Source organism: Lissotriton helveticus, chromosome 5_1, assembly GCF_964261635.1.
Source record: "Lissotriton helveticus chromosome 5_1, aLisHel1.1, whole genome shotgun sequence".
Classification (NCBI taxonomy): Eukaryota; Metazoa; Chordata; class Amphibia; order Caudata; family Salamandridae; genus Lissotriton; species Lissotriton helveticus.
Window position 1 is genome coordinate 1,886,652,935 of NC_136065.1, and position 24,974 is coordinate 1,886,677,908.

The window sequence follows — 24,974 nt, forward strand, 5'->3', positions numbered from 1 at the left end:
TACTCTTTTGATCACAGACAGTCTGAAGAGTCTCCTGATTTGTTGGAAAGCCTTAGTATGTCCCTAAGACGTCCCTAAAGTCCAACACTGCCTTTCGATCCAAACTTAAAAAGGCTGGTCTCTTTAAACGACGGTTAAGGTCGTCATTTCCGCAGAAAGGCGGAAACCGAAACGTTAGGCTGTCAAGTCGGGGCCAGAGATTATGTCAATTCAAAGTCACAGATTTGCTTTCCTCAAGTGATTCAGAAGTGTATAGCCTAGGGGTCCTCTAGGCAAATAGGGCACCTTTAAGTTTGTATTTAGAAGTAAAGTACTTTAAATTTCTGTTTTGCTGTAGTTGTGACGTATTTCAAAAGGATATGTCAACAATAAACGGACTTAAGAGACTAAAAAACCCCGCATAATAATGAATTTAACAACCAGTACATTACAAAATGGGGGTGGGGTGGGGACCATAGCACAGAGCTCTCTTTGGACGCCAGTAAGCCTAAGACCTCAAAGTGCTGCCACACAGCCTGAGCACTGGCACGTCCTCATTCCACACAGCACCGTAAATCTTTGCAGAAAGTGTGTCCATTCGTGAGACCGAGGCCAGTTTCATTTTTCTGTTGCATGTTTCATCATTTGAGCAGTGTATGAGTCACTCTTTCACAGCAGTCATATTAGCTAAATGACACTTTCAGGCATCAAGTCCAACCACAGGCATGTCCAGTAACCATGTGGCTATCAGCACCACACCCACAGGAAATGCATGTGCCTATGATTGTAGGATTAAATAAAGGAATCCAAAGATTTTTTTTTCACTTTAAAAAATAAGATTTTATTTTTTACAATATATTCATTCAAAGATATTGTTCCTTAAAATGACCTTGTATGACAGCAGCTAGACACTGGCCTGACGGACACACCTGATCATGTACTATACACAGTGAAGGATAAAGAAACAATGATTCAACTTGACCCTGGTGACCACAAATGTCCCTCGCATCTGCAAACTACTATGGCCGGTAGCGGGACAGAAGTCGTGCAATGCGAAGACCTCAGAGGACAGTTTTTTAATATAACCTTATTTAGGGGCGAACAAACCACTCAAATACATGACACACATCCGCTGGAGGGGAAGTGCCTGTAGGTTTACATAGAGATTGTCACTGTCAAAGAGTAGTAAGTGCCTGCTGCTCACTTGTCCTTCGTACCCCAGGAGATGTACTCTGCCTGGGTGGCTGCATGGTACTCATCGATAAGCTGCTGGACCACCTCTCGCGAGTCGTCCAGCTCATCGAAGTTATCCTTGAAGATGTCCTCTTTTCGGAACTGTTCCAAGAAGGCCTCTCGCTTTCTCAGCTTGTCATACTGACGGCATGTCCGCTCAAATAACTGCAAGAGAAGTGCCAGAAGTCAAGTATAATGTGAATTCTTTCAAGACTCTGTACAGAGAAGGACAGACAGCAAGGGTCATCAAAATCAGCCTGCTCACTCCACTGGTCCCGCGCCTCCTGCCTGCAACCATTCACCTCTGGCAAGCCACCTTAGTCCAGTCACAGCTGCTCTTTCTTTCCAAATTTTAAGAAATTAAGAACAAAACACATACAGCCTCAGTCAAAGTGGCGGATTAAATAGCAGTGTTCAAACAGGCCAGAACAACAGTTGGCACGAGTTCTCTGGTGGTTTTGCAACAGTCCTAGGTTTTGCGGCATGCAATGGAGAATAACCAATGAGAACCGTCTCAGACTGTGTTTGTGCACAGTAATCCCCTTCAGAGCACCAATTTGTGCACACCTTTTCCTATAGATAGACTATGAGGGAAATAACCCAGAGCATTAAAATCGGTGTTGTGCCCCAAGTGAAAAATTGAGCCAAGCATGGTTAGTGCCCAAGCGCACACTATGCAGACCACCCAGCCCGAGCAACATGCATAGATCACCAGCTTTCTTTTGGCCTTCATCAAATAAAGGCAGCACCTATCCACTGAACAAATTGTCATCACTTTATTGTGGGTTTTTGGTTCAGGGCATGACCACTTTTACAAAAATAAAGATCGAATGATCTCTTCTACACAGTCACCTCAGGTAAGTTCCTACACAGAGGATTTATATTCCTTCTAATTAATACAACAGTCCCTGCAGCTGGCTAAACCTGGTTCCTTACCTGCATATTGCAGAGAGAAAGAATTTGCAAGGCTTTGCTATAGTTGACAAAGAAAATGATCCAGTGATGCTACCTAGTGGCTGGCGCGGACACTGCACGATTTAAGAATTTGAACGAAAGTAAAGTAAACCCTGTTTAAATTCTAATCTACTGCCTCTTCAAAACCCAGTTCATCTGCCCACATGTTTTTGATATTAACCACAGGGTCCTACTCCCAGATCTGTAGTTTTTTTTAAATTAGGTTTTGCACTCAGTCATCCACACATACATTTTTGATGTTCTACCAATCTGAGCGAATTGTTGCGCTGTATGTACATTTTCCCATCAGGAATATCTTTTCCTTTCAAACAGGTAGGTAGGTACCTTCCAGCTTGCTAAAAGTTGCTTTCCTTCTTCGCATACTTGATGAAGGCATACAAGAACCTGGGTTCGATTAATACCTTACATATCTGTCTAATTCCGTTGACTAGGTCTGATAATTTCCTCACAATCACACCAAAACAATTACTTGCTTAACTCAAGATTTCTGCTCTCGCCCTGATGAAGGAAAGGTATGCTCTAAAACGCGTTGCTACGGTCGTATCTAGTCTAACAAAGGATGAGTCCATTTCAGAGCTGCCCTGTCTTCAGCCAGGAAAACAACAGCGATCAGTCTCAATACAAACGTCTCATAATAATTCTGGTAGTTTGACAAATTCGTCCCATCCTCGTCAAGTGAGCTTCTTCATACTAATGATCTGCAATTTCTCTAAGGGCACAGAACCACTTTCATCGAACTGTAGAGGCGATGATCTATATAAACATACTAGCTTTCATAACAATCATTTCTGATAGAATTCACCTTTCCCATAAAGACAGACGGCGCTCCCTCCAACTCTGAATGCTTCAAATAGGTTCTAAAACCGCAAGACCTGTCTCGACACAAATCCTTCTGGAGCCATGGTTCTATGTACTTACGAATTCATTTTTTACTAGATTAACCTGTAAGAGATCCCATCCTATTCAACCACCCTCCAGAGACTGACTTTAGCCTGGTCAACGTTGACTAAACAATTGAAACACTTACAATAAATATGACTACTACAGTTTCTACACTCCACAACATTTCTGAAAATGTACGGAAACCTGGACAAGATGTTGGTGAGCATTAACCAGTGGAATGACTGCATGAAGTGTAGTAGAGGAGTTGGACACGCTGGAAATAGGACCTAATATCTTATTTCTGGCAAATAATTTTTAATAGAATTAACTGGATTGTGCAAAAAACAGTGACAACACTCGTAGCCTAGCACTAGCCCCATCTATCAGCGAGATTATAGATTTTTCACTTGTGCAAAAAGGAGTTTTGTTGCAGTGTGATAGCTGCAGTACTGGAAAAACCCAACACCACTTACTTTGGACATTTGGTCAGAAGAAACAAGTAAACCTGTATTAATGGAACCGACTGAATTAAAACACAAGACTTGCTGGATAAATCGGTCACCATGGATGGTGGGCATATTGGAGTTGTTTTATTTAATATATGGCACACCAGGGATAGAACTTAGGGCGGATGTATACTGCTTTACCCTGGAAGTTCACGGAGATCTGAGGGGGCTGGCCTGGACGCCCGGGCCAGAGTATCAACGGTGTGGGTGTCGCCCTCCCTCCTCTCTGGGATTGCTGATTACCTCCCCTGCCCGTGAAGCGGCTGGACCTCACCCTCAGTGGTGATGGGCAGAAATCACACCCTGCAGACCCATGCCCCTCAAACCCAAACAAAAATGGACCAATACACCACGATTGACCGGGATCCTGGAGGGGGCGTCCAATAATCCTGCCCCCGCTGGGGTTGACCTCTCCACTATCTTCCAAGCAATTGCCGCATCGCAGGCCTCGGTTGAAAACAAGATTGGCGAGGGTGGACATGGCCCTTATTAGTCAGGATCTGTGCAATGCCACGGCCTGAATTTCAGAAGCGGAATTGTGTATCTCCACGGCTGAGGATGATATATAGACCAACTCAAGACCCAAGTGGCCCGTCTCCAGACTCAGACCTCGGAACTCCACCGTCGAAAAAAGGTCGAGGAGGAACAAAGTGCGCCTCATAGGATTTCCCGAAGGGGCCGAACAGGGCCGTGTGGACACGTTTGTGGAGACTTTGGTGCGATCCTTGATGCCCAAAGAGTCCCTCTCCCCCTAGGTTCGCAATAAAACGTGCCCATCGCTCCCTGGCCCCCCGAACTTCACCAGGAGCTCCTGCCCGGCCCATGATCCTGAGAGTCCTCAACTTCCGGAACAGGGACGCTATCGTTAGGGCAGCAAGGACTCAGGGTCCACTGACTTTCCAAAACAGCAAGATCATGGTCTTCCCAGACTACACCAAAGAGGTACAGGCCCAAAGTCGAACTTACGATGATGTCAAGCAGAAGCTCCGTAATCTGGGTCTTTGCTATGGTCTCCTCTTTCCGGCCCGGCTCAGAGTTGTTTTTCAAGAGACAGCACTCTTCTTCGATAACCCCCAAGCGGCCTGGACCTGGCTCACGTAGGAGCGCCCTCTCCAGAACCGACTTCTCTCCTCCCCTACCCAGTGGGAGCCTACGCAACTTCACCCAACCCTACCCAAGCCTCAGAGGCGTCGTACTATGTCCCGAAAGAAGGGTGACCGTTACGGCGAAGCTTCCCGATCACAGGAAGCAGTGTCCCATCTGCATTACCTCGGGGATCTGCAACTCCCAGCTCGACTGGTTCCCTGATTGATCTGAGCCACATCCTAGACACTGCGCCCTGCCATATCGGACCCAGACTTTTTGAGGAGTCCCGCACTTTGAGGAACCGGGGAGGACGAGCGAGTCTGAACTCAGGGGCCCAACAGCATGCGGTCCATCCACTATTTCCTACATTGCTCCTACAGCTGAAGACACAATCATATCCGTACACCTGGAGAAAAAGCATTTGATACGGTTGACTGGAGCTATCTGGAGGACGTGCTAGAGGTGTTGGGTTTCAGCCTTCCGTTTCGGTGCCTCATCCGTGTTTTATATTCCAGTCCTAAAGCGAGGGTCCTAATTAATGGTGTGCTTTCGGAGGCATTTCCCATCCATAGGGGCAAATCGCCAAGGCTGTCCGTTCTCGCCGCTTTTATTTGCGCTAGCGATGGAGCCCCTGGCGCCTCTCATACTCCAAGATCCCTGCATCCGGGGTTGGGCTTGGGACCCTTTTCAGGGAGACAAGCTCGCCCTTTACGCCGACAACATCCTTCTCTTCCTGGCAGACCCCGAGAACTCTGGCCCACGGTGCTTGGACGCCCTCTCTGCCTTTGAACAGGTCTCTGGCCTTCGGCTCAACCCAGCCTAGTCCACTCAGGTTCCCCTCCACCCGTCCCGTGCCGGCTTCGATTAGCAAACTACCATTCCTCTGTGTAGGCAGTCCTTCAAGTACCCTGGGGTCTCGGCCGCCCTGTTTCCAGAACTTGAATGGGCCCTGAATATTACGCCCCTGGTTACCAAGGCCAAAGCGGACCTCAGGAGATGGCAATCCCTTCCTCTTCACCCCCAGGGCAGAAGTGCCCTTTTTAAAATGATTGTTCAGTTTTCTATATATTCTACAAAATATTACCTTTCACCTCCCGGAGAGCTGGTTCAGTGAAATTGATGATTTCCTCACCCGGTTTTTATTGGGGGAGGGGGGTGGAATGGCCCTAGCACACTGCCGCATACCTCCTGATGATGGAGGCATGGGTGTGACAAATCTTACCCTTTACTATCTGGCCACGAGACTCATCGTGGTTCATGACTGTTTTACGGGCGGCTGGTCCGATCCGGCATACCAGGAAGATCTCAGATCGCTGGACTTTCCACAGCTCCAAGCCTATTTGTAAGGGGCCCCCATACCACAAGTCCTTCCCCACCATCACTATGACGGTCCTAATGGCTCTGCGCCACACGAAATAGGGTGGGAAACTTACTAGAGTGACACCCCTGTGGCATGGTACTTGGCTGCGAGAGGCCTCGTCTCTCCGAGACTCCCGTCTGTGGGACCACATTGGGATCTCGCTTCTTGGGGACGTATGGGTTGAGGACCTCATCAGAACCTTTGCAGACTTGCAGCAGCACTACTCCCTCCATTCCTCCTAATTTTATAAATATCTACAGATTAGGCATGCCCTCAGGGTGCACATTCCGTCTACCACCTCCCTCCCTGAATTTCGTCCCCTCGAGGCCCAAGTGATGATGGGGAACCTGGGTAGGGGGGGAGGACGGGGGGTCACGGAGTTATCGCTCCCTCGTGAACAATGGCCCGCAACCCCAGATTAGTTGCGTGCCCGCTGTGAGGGTTGGTTGGGCCCCCTAGAGGATGCGGGCTGGAGGGACGCTCTTATGGCCCCCAAGACCCTGACGACTTCCTCCAAGTTGCGTCTAGTCCAACTCTACTACCTACTCATGGCATACCTAACCCCTGAGCGTCTATACAGAGCCTGTCTGTGGCCCTCCCCGACATGCACGTGATGCAATCACGCCCCAGCGGTCTTCTATCACATGATCTGGCAATGCCCTGTCCTTGCACCATTCTGGGCGGGTGTGGAACTGGAACTCACACAGACCCTGGGGTGGACGGTTCCCCACGACCCATTACATCGGATTCTAGGTGTGTTTGATAGCCTGGATGGCTCTCGGGCCGACAAGCGCTTCCTTGGGACAGCAGTCCTGGTGGCGAAACAAGACTTAGCGGCACTCTTGTCTCAGGCCAAGTTCCGTACTATGCGTAAGTGGAGACGGGTGGGGATAGACTGGTACGGAACTCAAGAGGAACCCCTCTTTGAAGCCTGGGGCTGCCCTGAACTATTTGGAAAGATTTGGGGTAAATGGTTCAACCTATTGTCCTGAGGGGGGGGGGGTATGTGTGTGTTTTTATGATTCGTGATAACCTGATGCAAGACTTTACCCTGAAGAATGATTCACAGGTCTCATCTCCCTTATGGTTGTATATTATCCAGATATTGTGCTTGATTTCGCTGCCAATGTAAATTTGTGGTTCGTTTTAAAATCAATAAACTTGATTATCAAAAAAATAAATCAAACCCTAAAAGGTTGGAAATAAACTCACCTAATTGTTGCAGGATGCAGTGTTTTTCATAGTATTACTTTTAGGTGGATGTTAACACACAACCCACTGGTTTCCTATTGCTAATAAAGTTCCGCAATTTGTTTGTTCTACCTAAATGCATTGTGGTGAATGGTTGGGAATGAGGGGTCCCAAAAAGGATCATTAAAGAGAGTCATACTAGATTTAGTAACAATGTCAATCATGTTTTGGAGGTGCTATACTCATTTTAGGAATTGTGGTCAGTTCTAAAGTGATTTCACCCCTTGATAAGATTTGGTAAACCAGGTTTGAGAGAAAACCGCTTTCTCATGATTTTCTTATGGAAATTATGGTTGGTGATCCAGATGCTAAAAATATTCTTATAAATTTACAAATATCGTCTTCATCAATGTGAGAAAAACACCCGCTATGCTGAGTAAAATGTACTTCCAACAACAGCAGTAGCCTGCCAGTTAATTCTACAGTTTTCTACTGCTGCTTCACAAAGAGTTCTAATAAATACAAAATGTACTCTAGTTCTTTATGACAAAAGTAAGGCACGCCAGACAACTGAAATAGGAGCTGTAGAACTGAGCACTCCATGTGAAGGAGAATGAACTAAATGAATGCAATGGCAGGCTTAATTTGGTAATAGTATTTATGGTTTGTGTCCCAAAAAGCAAAAATGAAGGGCAAATTTTCTGTAAGTAACTTGTTCTTCTGATGGATACATCTGCCAGTGGATTCCTCACCTTGTGAACAGATTCCCACAGCAGTCCCCACTCCCGGAAGAGGGTGTCCACCCTTCTCTACCAAGAAATCTAAGCAGTAATGCTTTGCGAAAGTGTGGAGGGAGGCCCAAGTTGCCGCTCTACAAATATCCTCTACAGGAATACCTCTAGACAAAGCAGAAGTAGTAGACTTTGCTCTATTGGAATGAGCCCTCAAACCCTCTGGAGGTTCCTTACCGGCCAGAGAGAAGCATATCTTAATACAGAAGACAATCCATCTTGACAGCGTGCGATTGTGCACCGCTTTGCCTCTTCTGGCGCCAACGAAACCCACGAAGAGTTAGTCATCAATCCTGAACTCTCTAGTTCTGTCCAGGTAAAAGCTCATCGCCCACTTTGGGAAGGAGTCACCACCTTAGGCAGAAAAGCAGCCCTGGCCCTGAGTACCATTCTTTCAGCATGAATGGTCAAGAATGGGGGTTTCGAACACAGAGCTTGAAGCTCACTTACCCTCCTTGCCGAGGTAATTGCAATTAGAAAGACCGTCTTAAAAGATAACAACCTCAAGGGACCCTTGTGCAGAGGCTCAAAAGGTTTTCCCATCAAGAAAGTAAGGACAAGGTTTAAGTCCCATTGAGGTACAATAAAAGGAGTAGGAGGAAATGTATTTGTAAGGCCTTTTAAAAGCCTTACAACAATAGGAGACTTAAATAAGGACGGCTGATCCGGCAGACAAAGGAATGCAGACAAGGCCAACAGATAACCTTTGACTGTCGCTACAGCAAATCCTTGCTGGGCCAACGAAAGAAAAAACTGAAGAATGTCAGACAAACGAGCCTTCAAAGGGTCAATGGACTTCTCCCCACACCAAGAGACAAACTTGCACCACCTATAAGAATAGATAGACTTGGTGGAATGACGCCTGGCTGATAATGACATCCACCTTGTCATGTGGGAGAGAAAAATAATTCATGTTGCCCCGTTCAATCTCCAGGCATGAAGGTGTAAGGTCTGGAGGTGGGGGTGTAGAACCTGCGACTGCGAGAGGAGGTCTGCCCTGAGAGGAAGACGGAGCGGAGGGCACGAGGAGAGGTGGAGAAGATCTGTGTACCACACCCTTCTTGGCCAATCCAGGGCGATCAATTTGACTTGGGCCCGGTCTTGGCGAATCTTCCTCAGAACCCGAGGAATCATGGGTATGGGAGGAAACACGAACCCCAATTCATCTGAAACGCGCCCCCCAAGGCCCCCTGCATCGGATACTGGAGACTGCAGAATGACGGGCAGTGAGCATTCTCGTGAGTGGCAAACCGGTCCACCCGAGGAGATCCCCACATCCGAAAGAAGTGATGAACTACCTCTGGATGAAGCCTCCACTCGTGATCAGCTAAGAACTGCCGACTGAGACTGTCTGCACAAACGTTCAGAACTCCGGCCAGATGATTTGCCATCAGACAAATCTGATGGTCCTGAACACAGGACCAAAGCCGCAGAGCCTCTTTTATTTATTTATTTATTTTATTTATTTTTTACACTTATAATGCGCACAGATACCCACAAAGGGTTTCCCGGCGCCATGGCTAAAAGAACGAAATACAGAAAGCAAATGCCGTCAAGAGATCAACAACCATTAATTTAAACAATTATTTATTAAACAGCCAGGTTTTAACTTTTTTCTTGAAACTGGCAAAGTTTTCCTCTTTGTGCAAGGCTAAAGGGAGGGAGTTCCAAAGAACTGGTCCCAAGTGGGAGAAGGATTTACCTCCCATTCGGGCCAGTTTGAATCTGGGAACCACAAAAGTTGCTCCATTTAAGGAACGGAGATTCCGTACAGGAACGTGGGGCCGAACCAATTTCTGCAGGTACCGTGGTGCGGTTCCTGCCCTGATCTTAAACATGTAGGTCAAGGCCTTAAACCGGACCCGGTTTTCAACTTTCAACCAGTGTAGGTCTTTAAGGTGCTTCGAGATCCTTGCTGTCCTAGGGATCTTACACAACAGCCTGGCTGCGGAGTTCTGGACCAACTGTAGTTGTCTGATTATGGCTAAATTGGAGCCCAGATAAAGAATGTTACCGTAGTCAAAGACAATGCGACCCCACTCCTCCCTGCTTGTTAAAATACCACATCGCGGTCGTGTTGTCCGTTAGGACTTGAACCGACTAACCGCGAAGGGAAGGGAGGAAGGCCTTGAGTGCCAAAAGTATCGCCCGCAACTCTCGAAGGTTGATGTGAAGTAGCCTTTCTTCTGGAGACCAAAGACCCTTGATCTCCAGACCCCCCAGATGAGCACCCCACCCTAGAGTGGATGCATCAGTTATCACTGTGGCTATCGATGGAGGCAAATGAAAAGGCTTTCCTTGAGACAGATTGCCTTCGACGCTCCACCAAGACAGATCCGCCACAGCTTTTCTGGAGATCCTGATTGACTCCCGGAGATCTCCGTGGTGCTGATACCACTGCCTGCGGAGGCACCACTGGAGTGCCCTCATGTGCCAGCGTGCATGGTTGACCAACAGTATGCAGGAAGCCATCAGACCGAGCAGGCGAAGGACCTTCAAGACTGGAACGACCGCTCCGTTTTAAAATAAAGGAATCATTTCCTGTATGTCGAGAATCCTTTGTGGAGGAGGGAATGCCCGATACACAGTGGTATCCAGTACCGCACCTATGAACAGGTTGCACTGAGAGGGCACCAGGTGAGATTTAGGCACATTTATCAAGAAACCCAACCTGTACAACAACTGTGTTGTAATCTGCAGATGATGGAGCACCCTCTCTGGCGACTCTGCTTTGATCAGCCAGTCGTCCAGATAAGGGAATACCGGTATCCCTGACCTTCTGAGATGGGCTGCCACCACCGCCATCACCTTGGTGAAGACTCAAGGTGCAGTAGTAAGACCAAATGGAAGGACCGCAAACTGGTAATGTTGCGACCCCACAGTGAAACGGAGATACTTCCTGTGTGACTTCAGGATGGGAATATGAAAATACGCATCCTGTGAGTCGATTGACACCATCCAGTCCTCTTCCAGCAGCGCTTGAAGAACCTGCGCAAGGGTGAGCATCCTGAACTTCTCCTGTTTCAGATAGAGGTTCAAGACCCTGAGGTCCAAGATTGGACGAAGTCTGCCATCCTTCTTGGGTATCAGGAAATACCGGGAGTAGCATCCCTGACCCCTTTCCTGCTCCGGAACCACCTCTATCGCACCTTTTCTCAGTAACGCCAGGACTTCTTCGTGCAGAAGAAACAGGTGGTCCTCTGAGCAAAAACCTTGGCAAGGAGGGTAATTCGGAGGGAATTCCCGAAAGGGAAGAGCATACCCATTCTCTACAAGATTGAGAACCCAAAGGTCTGAAGTGCCGATTCCCAATCCTGTAGAAAATGAGTAAGCCGACCCCCCACAGGACCAACATGATCCGGAATGGCGGCTCTAGGGCTGCTTTGCTGTGGCAGGAGGGGAGTGGGAAGAAGAGAAGGAGGAGGCTTGACGCCCTCAAGGACGGTCCCTGAGCCTGCCTTTGTACGATTTGTACAGCGGATTCTGCTGCTGCTTTTGGGGTTGCTCGAAAGATCGAAATGAAGACCTTCCGAATCTTCTATACCTTTTACTCACAGAACCTCTGGACTGGAGGCCCAAAGATCTAGCCGTTGCTCTACTATCCTTGAATCTCTCCAAGGCAGTATCCGCCTTCTTCCCAAACAGGCCCGAACCATCAAATTGCAGATCTATTAAGGTAGCCTGGACATCAGCAGAAAACTCAGATGACTTTCACCAAGCAGCTCTCCTGGTAGCAATCGATGACCCCATGACCCTTGCCACAGAGTCAGCTGTGTCCAAGCCACTCTGGATGACTTGGCGAGCAGCAGCTTGAGTATCAGCAAGAACCTCATTGAAGCTCTGCTTGTCCTCGTCAGAAATCTTAGGAACCAACTGCTTCACAGGGTCCATTAGAGCGTGAATGTAACACCTTTAAAGGCAAGTGGCGTTTGTTGACTTGAGAGCCATGCTAGCTGAAGAGAAAACCTTTTTCGCCGATTGACCTAGTTTCTTAAACTCTTTGTCACCAGGCACTTGAGGAAAAGCACCAGTAGACTTTTTGGAGCAGGCCACTTGTACCACCAAGCTTTCAGGAGAAGGATGGGAAGATAAGAAGTCCGGATCTCCAGGAGCCACCCTATATCTCCTTGCGACATCCCTTAAAACTGCTGGAGCCGAAAAAGGCTTACGCCACACCTCCAAGATTGGCTCTGTTAATGCATCATTAAAAGGAAGCATAGGTTCTACTACTGAAGAGGGAGAGTGAAGCACTTCCGTTAAAATGTTTGATTTAAATTCCGCAGTGGGCAGATTTAAATGTAAAACCTCAGCCGCCTTTTTAATGAGTACATGATATGGTGCTACATCTTTTGATGGAACATCTGGAGCAGAGGAAAGCTCCCAATCCGGAGGTAGTTCTAAACCACTAGCCTCCCTAAGACCATCAAAGAAATCTTCAGATTCCTGCAGTTCACCTTCCTCCATTACCTCTTCTCTATATCTCTGTTCCTCCAGAAGCCGCTGAGCTTCCCTTCTAGACCTCATCTTCGGGATCGGCATCGGTGGATCCGCAATCGACTCCGATGGAGCCGGTGCCGGCGTCGAGCTTGGAGCCGAAGGACCAGGCTGAAGCGTACGAGTCTAATTGGAACCGGCGCCGGAGAAGATGGAATCGGCGTCGATGACTTCGGTGGCGCCAAGAGATGCCAAGACGGAGTCGGTGCCGGCATAAAGGGCATGAACGGCGCCGGAGCATACGTCTGAGGGACTCCCAGATTAAAGGCCATCGTACCCATGGGACTAACCGGTGCTCCAGAGGGGTACATGGCTCTTGAAAAGACCCCCGTACATAGCATTTAAGTAATGCATTGGGTCTTGGCCTGGAAAAGGAGGGTACGTACCCACAGGCTGCTCCTGAGGAGGCACCGGATTCGGGTCAACTGGAACTTCAGGACGATGGACCGGAGTCACAGAACCCTCAGGCAAAGGAGCCTCTTCCTCCTCTCGAGGTGGAGAATGAATCGATGTTGGGGACGGATTCGACTCAACAGGCGATGGCCACCTTCCGGCTCCGGTACAGTAGGTGAAGGAGAAACATAATCCTTCCGATGTCGACGACCTGGAGACTACGACTTCGGATCCGACTCTCTCTCGGAATGACGTCGCGACCCGTGCTTCCTTTTCTTATGCTTCTTCTTGGATCTAGAAGCATGCCCCGAAGACGACCTCGAACAGGACCTCGAACGTCTGGAGCGGGACTTTAACCTTTTCTTCTTCTTGCCTTTCAACTTCGCCACAAGGAGCTTTGCCTCGTCGGCGTGTGGAGCTACAAAAGAATTTCCGAATGTTGCTGACGCAGGGGGATATTTACAAGGTGAGGAATCCACTGGCAGATGTATCCCTCAGAAGCTATTATACTGTAGTCCATCCTCCCGTTGTATTGGTCTGCCAAGCAGCTAATGAGGTGGAGAGGCATCAAACTCTACTTATCATTGGTGTGCAGTACCTGCTGCTTCATAGGGATGGAGGAAGGGTGGCAAAGTACTCTGAAATACATCAATGTTGAATAACTAGTTAAAGGTAATTAACGTCTTCATCCAGCAAGAAATCCCTTCTTTTCAAATGACCCATTCTTTCTAGACATGACCAAAGGAAACAAATGAGTGTGCTTCATATAGAAGTCCTGGTTTTTATCTTCATAGAATTTCAGGCATTCTTCACATCCACCAAATAGGGGAGAAGACCCCAGAAATCAACGATCTTTATGTGCACATGTAAATATGGAGAGCTTAAAGAAATGCCCTTTGTGTTCTAAGTGCTGACCCTACAGAGTAATTTTACACTACTCCTTAATTGGAGTGACAAATCAATCTTATTTCCAGATTTGTTCGGTATCATTTATTTATACCCTTTTACTTTTTGATTTTTTTGCTTTGAAATTCATTTGAAAGAGAAAGACATTACATATAAACTTTACATACAATTATTCAAAAAACACTACATATACAAAACAGAACATAAATCTGAACCCTTCATGTATACATTGCACGATTTTTTATGCAGAAACAGAAATATTCAATATTTACACTATCTTTAGTTAAGTGATAAAGTCATGTTTAGATGGAGAAAAACAAATCTAATGAAAAATACAAATATGACTGGGAGAATTAATCAATGTTCCAGTCATCCAGGGAACAATTTGTTCCTTGCTGTTATCAATTAATTGTCTCCATTTTGCCGACACGTTTCGAACTCGCTATTTTAATTTGCGGGTTCTCATCAGGGCTTTGTCACTTTTTATCTGCAAGGTTTGTGCAAAAAGAAAAAGTAAAAAACTCAGTCAGTTTTAGGCTTATTAGCATCCTGTTATCGCTGTATTCTCGTGTTTGACTACAAGGTGCATACCTTTAATGTGAGTCGTCACGGTTCGATTGGGTTCACTTTTTTTCTTTTTTAAAAGTGGTCCCTGCCACAGTTTCTAGAGAAAGAAATATCAATATGATGGAATCAGTTATTTGTTCCAATGTCTCGCCTGTGGTCAGACACCAAACACACTCCTAAATCCTACCTTATCGAGGTAGTCGCTTCTGTCTCCAGATCACTTCAGATTCGGTAAACAACCGCCAATGTTACTTTGTTCACAGGTGCCCATCCGGGTCCTGTATGCCTGTCTGGGGAGAGTATTTTTTATAACTCGATCTGTTCATTTAGCCTAATCGTGTATACAAACACACACTTTAACCCGAACCCAGTAAAGAGTAGGTACCTTCACTTCCAGGCTTTGCACGCTCGTTCTCGCTGCTCTTTTATATGGCGACTGGTGAATTTTATTTCGAAGGGTCCGTGTCCTGTCAAGGTACCAAGCACTGAGTTAGATACCGCTTGTCACCTTATTACATCTAAATTTCGATCTAGTCATTGTATTCACCTACCCAAATTCTTCTGCTCAGAACTGCTCTCTTCAGTAACTGTGACTTTCCATCAGTGCGCCATCTTGGACAAGGCGTGGTATTTACTTACACCACGTGATTTTTGGAAGTATGGGATATGTAGTCCCTACAGACTGGCCTCACGTAAGGTGCACCATACATGTTTGGGGCGATGTTTTTACAATCTGGAAATTTCTGACATGGAATTCAACCCAGTCTGTATGCTATTGATTCGCAATATCAGATAGACTTCCTTTTTTAATAAGACCTCATCAACATCTTGGATTCTTTTTGTGTGAGTAATTGCATGTAAGACTGTCCATTTGAAGTCTGTTTCGGAATGACCCTTTTCTATAAAGTGTTGAACCATGGGAGCAGACACCACTTTATTTTTGATTCGTGATCTATGTTGTGTGATGCGAGTATTGATCTGCTGATTAGTTTTTCCAATGTATAGTTTATGGCAACTACAGGTAATTGCGTAAACTACATTCCTGGTTCTGCAGTTAGAGAAACCCTCATTTTTCCATCTTATATTCTTGTGGAGGAATTCAGTACCCTCGATCGTTGTATCGCACGATACACAGTTTCCACATCTGTGGTGCCCCCTGATCTGTTTCCCATATCGAGAGTAAATCATGTTTAGGTTTTTCGACCAATACATCTGCCCGAACAATCTGTCGGCCGATGCTGCGATTTTTCTTATACGCAAAGATTGGTCGAGGAAAAGGGCATTCCAGTTCTTCTAGTAGATGCCAATTTTTGAGTATTGTTTGTCGCACTTGGTGGGTATGGGGGCCAAACGTTGTAACACAAACCATTTTATCCAATACATGTTTTTCTTTACGTTCAAGAAAGCACTCCCGAGGGGTGTAACGTGCTCTTTTGAAGGCATGTTTCAGTAATTTTTTGGGGTAACCTCTGGTGATCATTTCTTCACAGAACCTCTGTGCATGTAGGTCATAGTCCTCAACTTCTGAGCAGTTTCTTCGAATTCGAAGAAGCTGCCCATAGGGTAGATTAGTTCTCAGGTTTCTGGGATGCGCACTTCGATGGTGGAGGATGGTATTTCTATCTGTCTTCTTTTTGAAGAGGGATGATTTTAAATGACCCTCAACACAACTAATCTCTACGTCCAGAAAAGTCATCCTTGAGCTACTATGCTCCATGGAGAATTTGATATCCTGATGCTTGTTATTCAACCAGTGATGGAACTCTATCAATTCGGTGGGGCTCCCCTGCCACAGGAGCCACACGTCATCGATATCTCTCAACCATTGTTTTATGTATTTTTTGTAGGGGTTATTATTCTCTACGAACCTGTTTTTGGAATTGGTTGGCAGCATCACTTGGTCTTTGACTAAGTTAATAGTGGGTTCTCTGGTGAAAAAAAAGTCAGCATCCCCCATACAACTCTTGTAGATGTGTGCAGCAGAAATGTTTGACATTATATATTCGGATTAAGTTTTTTGCACTAGAATAAAAAGAGGAATTCTTAGTCTAGAAAGGGTCCTGTAACATCCTCAGGATGAAAGGGTTTGGGCTATTGTAGAAAAGGAGTGAAACAGCCCTGCTGTAAAATTACTGATGCTGTGTCAAAGGAATTGAGATGCAGATCTCATCTCCAATCAATATTGGTGGAGGTGAAACATACTTAAGGCCTGAGAGTGACAGAAGTAGCAGACAGGGCAACAACTGATTAGAGCGGGAAGATGTTATAGGCAGCACCTTTTCTGTACACCAGTGGCAGATCTTTTTGTCTTCACAAAGGTTCTCTCTCCTGAACCAGAAATTAACCTTTAGGTGCATGGCTGGTGGATAGTGATGCAATAACAAGTCTTCCTCCTTAGCCAGAGGAGCATGATGGGCTTAGAACCGGATGGATTTGTCTTAGGAGTAAGCATGTTGATTTATGCACAAAAAAGTGTTTGCCACGCCGCCGGTATCGCAGTTAGCCCTCTATCTATATGGTAAAAAATCAATTTAGTTCTCAGCTGAATGAAAGGAAAGGAACCAGCAAAAATGAAGCGTGTTGAAATATGTTCCCAGAACAACCCTGAGCATCGAGGTGTTGCGTAAAGCCCAGGCACTGGATCACTTTGTGGGAGGTCTTCGATGCCATTTGTGTAACCTCCTTCGATGGTGCCTACCGCAGCCGTTCATCTAAGTATAGAAATATTCAGAGGCCCGTGTAATTGAGGTGGACCAACACACGAACACATGGCACTTTCATCATCTTCAGATATTCAGTGCTGACTGGAAGTCAAAATATAATGACAAACATAGATATTGCGGTCTGTTGATTATGAACTATTAACATATTTTTTAGATGGGTGGAAAGTATGTGTACTTTGAAGACTATATCTTACATTTCAAGAATTAGCCCTGAAGTACATGCTAATGTTATCAAGCACAGAACCCTGCAGAACAGTTTCCTTTGATATTTAACAGACATCAAAGGTGGTTCTCAATCAGCTTACTTTGTTGACCAGGAAGTATTTGGAATACAAATTTTGCTCCAACTTCACTGGACTTATGCAAGTGCCACTTGCAGGAACATAAACAGAAGGCCTTCTCAAAAGCCTTCATACGTTGGCGAGCTTCCTTAGTTGGATGAAGTTTCTTGGAGATTAAACTTGCTTCTGAAATTCCCAAGGCCATCTCTGGCTGGAATACCCCTTTCAGGTACCGGGTGTGGTTGAAAGCACTCATTGTTGGTAACCGAGTTAACTGTAGCCTGACTCTTAGGACTGTTGTTGACAAAAGTGGTAGGAATAATAATCCCTAAAATTCACCAGTACTGTTAACCCTCCCTCTGCAAAACAGATAACCTTAGCTTGCAGTGAGGTGAAGGGCAGGTCCTTTTCTGTTCATGTTGGGCAGCAGCTTTCAAAATAAATATAGAAAATTTAAGACTGAACCTCTGGCTAAAATGGTATGCCGTCATTACGGTTGAAGCACAGCTCAGTTGGCTAACTGTTTAAACTCTGAACCGGCAATAACCATGATTGTGTCGATATTAAAGATATCCTTTCATCTTCACATATGATGGAGCTGGTCCTTCTATCCTACGCAATGAGGTCATGCAATAGAGAAATGTGGTTCCAAATTCATTTCTTCCTCATACCTCCTCAATACAGAAAAGAGATCTGATGGCTTCACTGTTGTCCGTGAAGTTACTTTATAATCAAGGGCCCAGTCGCCACTTTTCCATGAAGAATACTGTTTGCATGGCTCATTTCCATGCAGAGGCAGGGAGTAGAGTTATTTATTTATTTATGTATTTATTTAGTGTATTTTGTTATAGCGCACAGATACCCCAACGGGGTGTCCCGGCGCTTGTGCGATCTTATGCTGGATTAAGAGTTGTTAAAAAAGTGATGGTTAACAGAACAAGTGAGTTTTTAAAGCTTTTAGGAAGGATGGTTCTTCCTGTATCAACCAGATGGAATTTGGTAACTTGTTCCAGAGGGCAGAAGTGCATACTTGGAAAGTTTTTCCGCCTGAGCGAGTTTTTTAAATCTGGGAGTGGTGATGAGGTTTTTTGAAGAAGAACGGAGAGTCCTGGTGTTGTTGTAGGAGGTGAGACAGGTGGAGAGGTAGGCAGAGCCCTTGCCTCTCAATGCACGGTGAGCCAGTGCCTTGAATTCTGCCCTTTTTTGTATAGGAAGCCAATGAAGTCTGCGACGGTGGGGTGAGATGTGCTCACGTAGGGGAATGCCACCAACCAGTCGTACTGCAGCATTCTGGACTGTCTGAAGTCGATGGCAGAGACCTGCAGACAGACCAGTGTATAGGCCATTAGCGTAGTCCAGTTGCGAAGTGATCAGCGCCTGGACTACAATCTTCCTGGTGTTGTTGGGTAAGAAATTGATGAACTTTTTCACCATTCTAATCTTGGCAAAACAGGCTGCAGAGACTGTGTGAACTTGATGATGCAGTGTGAGGTTAGAATCCCATCTAACCCCTACATTTTTCACCGAGTCTTTGGGCTGGGGTGGTGCACTCAAATCAAGAGGCCACCAGATGTTGGGATCTAGTGGGGATGGCTGGTGAAAGAAAAGTACCTCAGTTTTTCCTGCGTTTAGCCGTAGAAAATTATTGTCCATCCACTGGGCAATTATGCGAAGGCAGTTTTTTAGAGGGTCAAAGGTTGTTTGGGTGATGCTGTTGAATGAAAACAAAAGTTGAATATCATCGGCATAGGAGGTGGCCTTTATTCCAGTTTGGGCGATGATATCAAAGAGAGGTGAAAAATAGACATTAAATAGGAGGGGGCTCAGTGAGGAGCCCTGGAGGACTCCCCACCGAAGTGGGCAGCTATCTGAGGTATATGGGGGGGTGAACACTGCCTGCGTACGGTTGGACAAGAAAGATGCAATCCATTTTAAGGCCGTACCCTGGATGCCTTTGGATTGTAGGCGGTCTAGGAGGGGGTGGGAGACGGTGTCGAATGCTGCCGACAAGTCAAGCAGCACCAACACCGCTCTTGATCCCTCGTCCATCCTCCAGCGTACTGCATCTGCCATCTCAATTAGTGCTGACTCAGTGCTATACCCCGGTCGGAAGCCGTGCTGAGAGTCATGGTAAGCACCTGATGTTTCTAAAAAACCCGCTAGTTGTTGCTGAACGAGTTTTTCGAGCACTTTGGCTGGGGCTGGTAAGAGAGAGATCGGCCTGTAGTTGGATGGTTCACTCGGGTCGGCGTTGGCTTTCTTAATTATGGGGACTAACCGTGCATGCTTCCAGGAGTCTGGATAGACTCCCGTATGCAGCGAGTCGTTCCAAATCCCGTTCAGTGTGGAGTTGAGAACGAGTGCAAGGGACTTATATTGCTTGGCGGGCCAAGGATCAAGAGGGGATCCGGATTTGCTTTTGTGGAGTTCTTTGAGAGATTGATCTAAGGTGATCTCTTTAAAGTTGGAAAACGTACAGTCAGATCCAGTGATGGTAATATTAGTAGTACATTTGTCTGAGTTAGTGTTGCTAGGGAAGGAATCGTAGATGGTGGCTATTTTGTTCTCGAAAAATTCCGAAAGACTGTTGCATAGTGTCTGAGACACCAGTGGGGGTCGTTTTAAAGCCAGGGGGTCGGTGAAGGATCTAACTGTATCAAATATTTCCCTGGATGATCCTTGAGAACGGGTGATTTTTTTCTTCCAGAAAAGTTCTTTTGTGTTCAATGATTTTTTTCCTATATTCTTTTAAGGTAGATTTATCGAGAGATCTACGGTCAGGTGAGTAGGTTATTCTCCAACGTCTCTCGAGGCGTTTACATTCCGATTTGCATTTTCGGAGTTCGTCGGAGTACCATGGAGTAGATGGGGCAGAACGATAGGTTTTGATGGGCCTCATAGGGGCAAGGAGGTCAATTGCAGAGGAAATCCAGCCGTTGAAGTTAGTCAAACGAGTGTCAAGGTCAGAAATCGTGTCAAGGGGGGTCGATAGATTGGAGATGGGCGGCAAGGCTGTCCGGGGGAGACCTTACTCCAATTTCTGCCCTGTAGTTTGGCCGGGTATATGTGGCGATCTTGACGGTGCCGGGGGAATGAAAAAGGAACAAAGAGGTGGTCAGACCAGATCACCGGGAAGGGATCAATTATGGCTAGACCATCCAGATTGGTGCAGATCAAGTCAAGGGTGTGGCCCACCTTATGTGTAGGGCAACTAATAAGTTGATTTAGCCCTCCATCTAATAAGGTAGACAGAAAGTTGGAGGAGGTGGAGTCCAAGGGGTTGTCTACGTGGAGATTAAAATCCCCGAGAAGGGTGAAGTTAGCATATCGCGATGTTGCTTGCAGAACATAATCTAGGAATACGGGGAGATGAGATGTTTTAGAGTTTGGGGGACGATAAACCAGGAGGCCTGTGAAGGTAAAATTGGCCGCTATTTTAATACAGAAGGGGAGTGCTTCAATGCGTTCCAATTGTTTGTAAGGAAAAGAGGATATAGTCCAATGGGATCTATATATTATGGCAACTCCGCCTCCTGGGTGAGAGCCCTGTCTGTTTGCGCAAAGTATACTATAGCCGGAGGGAATGGCTAAGTATATCACGGGGTTGTTTTCGTCCCCTAACCAAGTCTCGGTTAAGAATAAAAGGTCCCACTTATCCTCTTCCAAGGTTTGGGCGATGTCGAGGGTGTGCTTTACTAGCGAACGGCAGTTGATCATACCAGACTTTATTCGTGCCAAGTTGGAGTTTGTCTGCGTGAAGAAGCACTTGTGCTTTACATCGTCAGGATGTCCTGGGAGACATTTTATAAGAGGAAGATGGGGGCTAACATCCTGGAGTGTAATAGGGGGTGAGATACAGTGTTTGGGCTTCATGGTCTTGAGCGTGGCACTATCGTAGGAGATGGGATGTGGGGAATCACTGGGTGCAACAGTACCTGCGACTGCAGCCGCATCCGGGTGGCGGACGGGCGCAGACGGGCAGGACTCTGGCACGACTCCGGCGCGAGTCAGGCGCCCCCGCATTGCGCGTCCGCTGCGCGGAGGTATGGACATACCCTTTTAAGCGCAACTAGAGCGCTGTGAATCCCACCCACACACAAGATGGCCGCCGCTTTTCTATGCCCAGGACCGGCTCCACAGCGTCAATGCTCGGCTGGGAGTGCCCCGGGGCAGCGGGAAAGAGGGGGAACGACAAGGGAGAATAAAGCTTATTAAATCAAGCTGTATTGCTTAGCGTTGCAGGAGCATACAAAAAGTGCTGATTTTTCAATTCAAGAACAGATAAAAACAAAGCAGTACTAAGTAACACAACCTCCCGGCTTCCGCCTCAGGAGGTGCACAGCAATCACAATCAAGTGCTGGGCGATCTGGGACCCCTTTTAAGCGCAACTAGAGCGCTGTGAATGCCACCCACACACAAGATGGCCGCCGCTTTTCTATGCCCGGGACCGGCTCCACAGCGTCAATGCTCGGCTGGGAGTGGCCCGGGGCAGCGGGAAAGAGGGGGAACGACAAGGGAGAATAAAGCTTATTAAATCAAGCTGTATTGCTAAGCGTTGCAGGAGCATACAAAAAGTGCTGATTTTTCAATTTAAGAACAGATAAAAACAAAGCAGTACTAAGTAACACAACCTCCCGGCTTCCGCCTCAGGAGGTGCACAGCAATCACAATCAAGTGCTGGGCGATCTGGGACCCCTTTTAAGCGCAACTAGAGCGCTGTGAAGCCCACCCACACACAAGATGGCCGCCGCTTTTCTATGCCCGGGACCGGCTCCACAGCGTCAATGCTCGGCTGGGAGTGGCCCGGGGCAGCGGGAAAGATTTATAAAGTTTATTAAATCAAGCTGTATTGCTTAGCGTTGCAGGTGCATACAAAAAGCGCCGATTTTTCAATTTAAGAACAGATAAAAACAAAGCAGTACTAAGTAACACAACCTCCCGGCTTCACACAATCAGAGTGTGTGGGTACTTGGTTTTTTTTTTACTGACTTGGTGTTATGACTATTTACACAGTTGGGTTTGATGGGACTTGAAAGGCAGTAAGGAACTATCTAATGTTTTTACACTTTGTCAACGGCAAACGCAGTAGAAGCAGGGGGTCTCCACTGCAATCTGACCTCCAAAATGTTTGTGACTGGTGTTGTCAACACCAACTGACATGGCTTCGGTTTAAAATCGCCGTTTCTTTACATATTGATCATCCTTTCCAATGGGATATTAAACTTCACAATAACATTTGGAGAAACATAAGCAGGAGGCATTTTGTCCAACACCAATTTAATCCTGCTAGTCATTATTATGGTTCCAATCATCTCCGTGATTGAGCTGGGTTCGTCATCTGCTTCCTCATGATGTATGCATGATGGATACTGGAACATGGGCAGGGAATCTCTTATGGGTTCTAGAGTAGTATGCTACTCTCCAAAAAAGCACTTCAACAGCCCATTAGGGGTAGCAAGCGCTATATAAATGCAAACATTTTTTCCTTCTTTTATCCCTCCACTATCCTTCTCAATCCAAATAACTGACTAACATATCCACCACTCCACTTACTTTCATATTTCACTATACTAATTCATCACTAATCCTTTATGGGTTCCGGAGTAGCGTGCTGTTCGCCAAAACAGTGTTTTGACTCTTCATCAGGGGTAATAAGCGCTATATAAATGCAATTACAATACAATACAATGCAGAACAGCTTAAGGCATACAGGTCATGATGCCTCTTGTGGTACCGGCCAAATCCAAACACTCATTTGCTACAAGGCAGCATACAAGATATTTTATTGAAAGACTAAGCATTACAAATTTGCCCATAACATTGCCCACTTGGCTACTGTAAACGTATTTATTTATTTTATTTATTTCCTTATATAGCGCCTGAGTCAATTCCCGAAGGGATATCTCTGCGCTTATGCTTCTACTGGTTAGACTCAATCAGAGTTATATGTTGTTTAATCAGAGTAGGTGTTACCTATGGCAGCGTAAAAAGATAGGTTTTTAGGTGTTTCCTAAAGGATTCCAGGATAGAGATTTGTTTCAGCATAGGGGGTAAAGAGTTCCAAAGAACAGGGCCTTTATAAGAAAGAGCCCGACCTCCCTGTCTAGCTCTTCTACACCTTGGGACCTGAAGCAATTGGTGGCTACTGGAGCGTAAAGTACGTCCAGGGGTGTAGGGGACAAATTTTTCCTTTAAGTATTTAGGTCCGGCACCAAACAGACACTTATGAATGGTACAACATATCTTGAATTTAACGCGTTGCTTTACTGGTAGCCAGTGAAGTTGGTGAAGCAGGGGACGGGAAGGAGTTCTGGGAGGGGCATTAAGAACTAACCTCGCTGCAGTGTTTTGGACCACTTGTAATTTTTTTTGTTGTTCCTCATTGGCCGAGATGTATAAGCCATTACAGTAGTCCATCCTACTTATGATCAAGGTCTGGACAAGCGTTTTCCTGTAGTTGTCGGGCAAAAGTGGGAAAACGCGCCGAAGCAGCCCTACCACACGGAAACATGCACCTGTGACTTGGGTGGTGTGTTCCTTGAGTAGGAGTGCTTGATCCATCCGTATGCCAAGATTTTTGACTATTTGTTTAGGGCTTGGGACAGGTCCTAACTCTAAGGGCCACCAATCTGGGGACCACATAAGAGTCGCCTTCCCAAACAACATGACCTCAGTTTTGGTCACGTTGCATTGGAGGCAATTCTGTGCCATCCAATGTGCCACTGCTCTCATTCCATCCGCAAATGATTTTTGGATTGTAGGTGTGAGAGTGTGGAAAGGAAATAAGAGCTGGGTGTCATCAGCGTATGACACCGGGGTGAACCCATGAGATCTTATGATGTCTGCCAAGGGGGCCACATACACGTTAAAAAGTGTGGGGCTTAGGCATGAGCCCTGTGGCACTCCCTTGGTGAGCTCCCTAAAGGTGGAAGAGTGGGAGCCCAACTTGACACCTTGTGAACGACCCGAGAGAAAGCTTTCCAACCATGACAGAGCCACACCTCCTATGCCTACATCCCTCAATCGGCCGAGAAGGAGTTCATGTGACACCGTCAGCGGATAAATAGTACTGTGCATTCATGCCACAACAATGTTGTACATTTCTGAAAACACACTCACGTCTGTTAAGCCTACTATCAATCAAAACATCACAGGCTAGCACAATTCTAATTTTACAAAACCCCACCAACAAGCCTACCTCAGCAGGAATAGCACCAGCCTAGCTAAGCGCTGCCATGAAGTGTTCATCACCTAATAAGCCCTACTATTTATATGACCAAGCAGAACTGTAGACCCTGGCTCAAAAAGGGCGAGTAGGTCATCATATACTCACCGATGAGATGTTAGTGTGGTTTGCCATCATTAGACCACTGACCCTGTGAGCAGATGGAAGATAGGGAGACTTGCGGGACAAGGCTACCTGGATGCTAGCAGGCCCCCATGGAATAAAGTTTGCCAGCTTTCTTTCACGAATCCTCTGAAGACTCTTGTGCACCTATAGAAAAAGATCCACTTCATCATGTTACAGCATTTAGCATGGTGTGTCAACTCAGCAAGATGAAAACAGATTAACATAAAGCTAGAAGGATATGGGTATCACCACAAC

The 24,974-nt window shown here is 46.3% G+C and overlaps 1 protein-coding gene across 1 annotated transcript in view; it reads right to left on the reverse strand.

The window, feature by feature from the left end:
• Window positions 1-792: 792 nt before the first annotated feature.
• TUBG1 (tubulin gamma 1) overlaps window positions 793-24,974 on the reverse strand; it is a 204,204-nt gene continuing 180,022 nt past the window's right edge. Inside the window, exons 10-11 of the mRNA XM_078645369.1 lie at window positions 24,702-24,863; window positions 793-1,377 (exon numbers count right to left, since the gene is read on the reverse strand). Coding sequence (XP_078501495.1) covers window positions 1,180-1,377; window positions 24,702-24,863 — 360 coding nt within the window. The 3' untranslated portion in view covers window positions 793-1,179. The remainder of the gene's footprint in view (window positions 1,378-24,701; window positions 24,864-24,974) is intronic.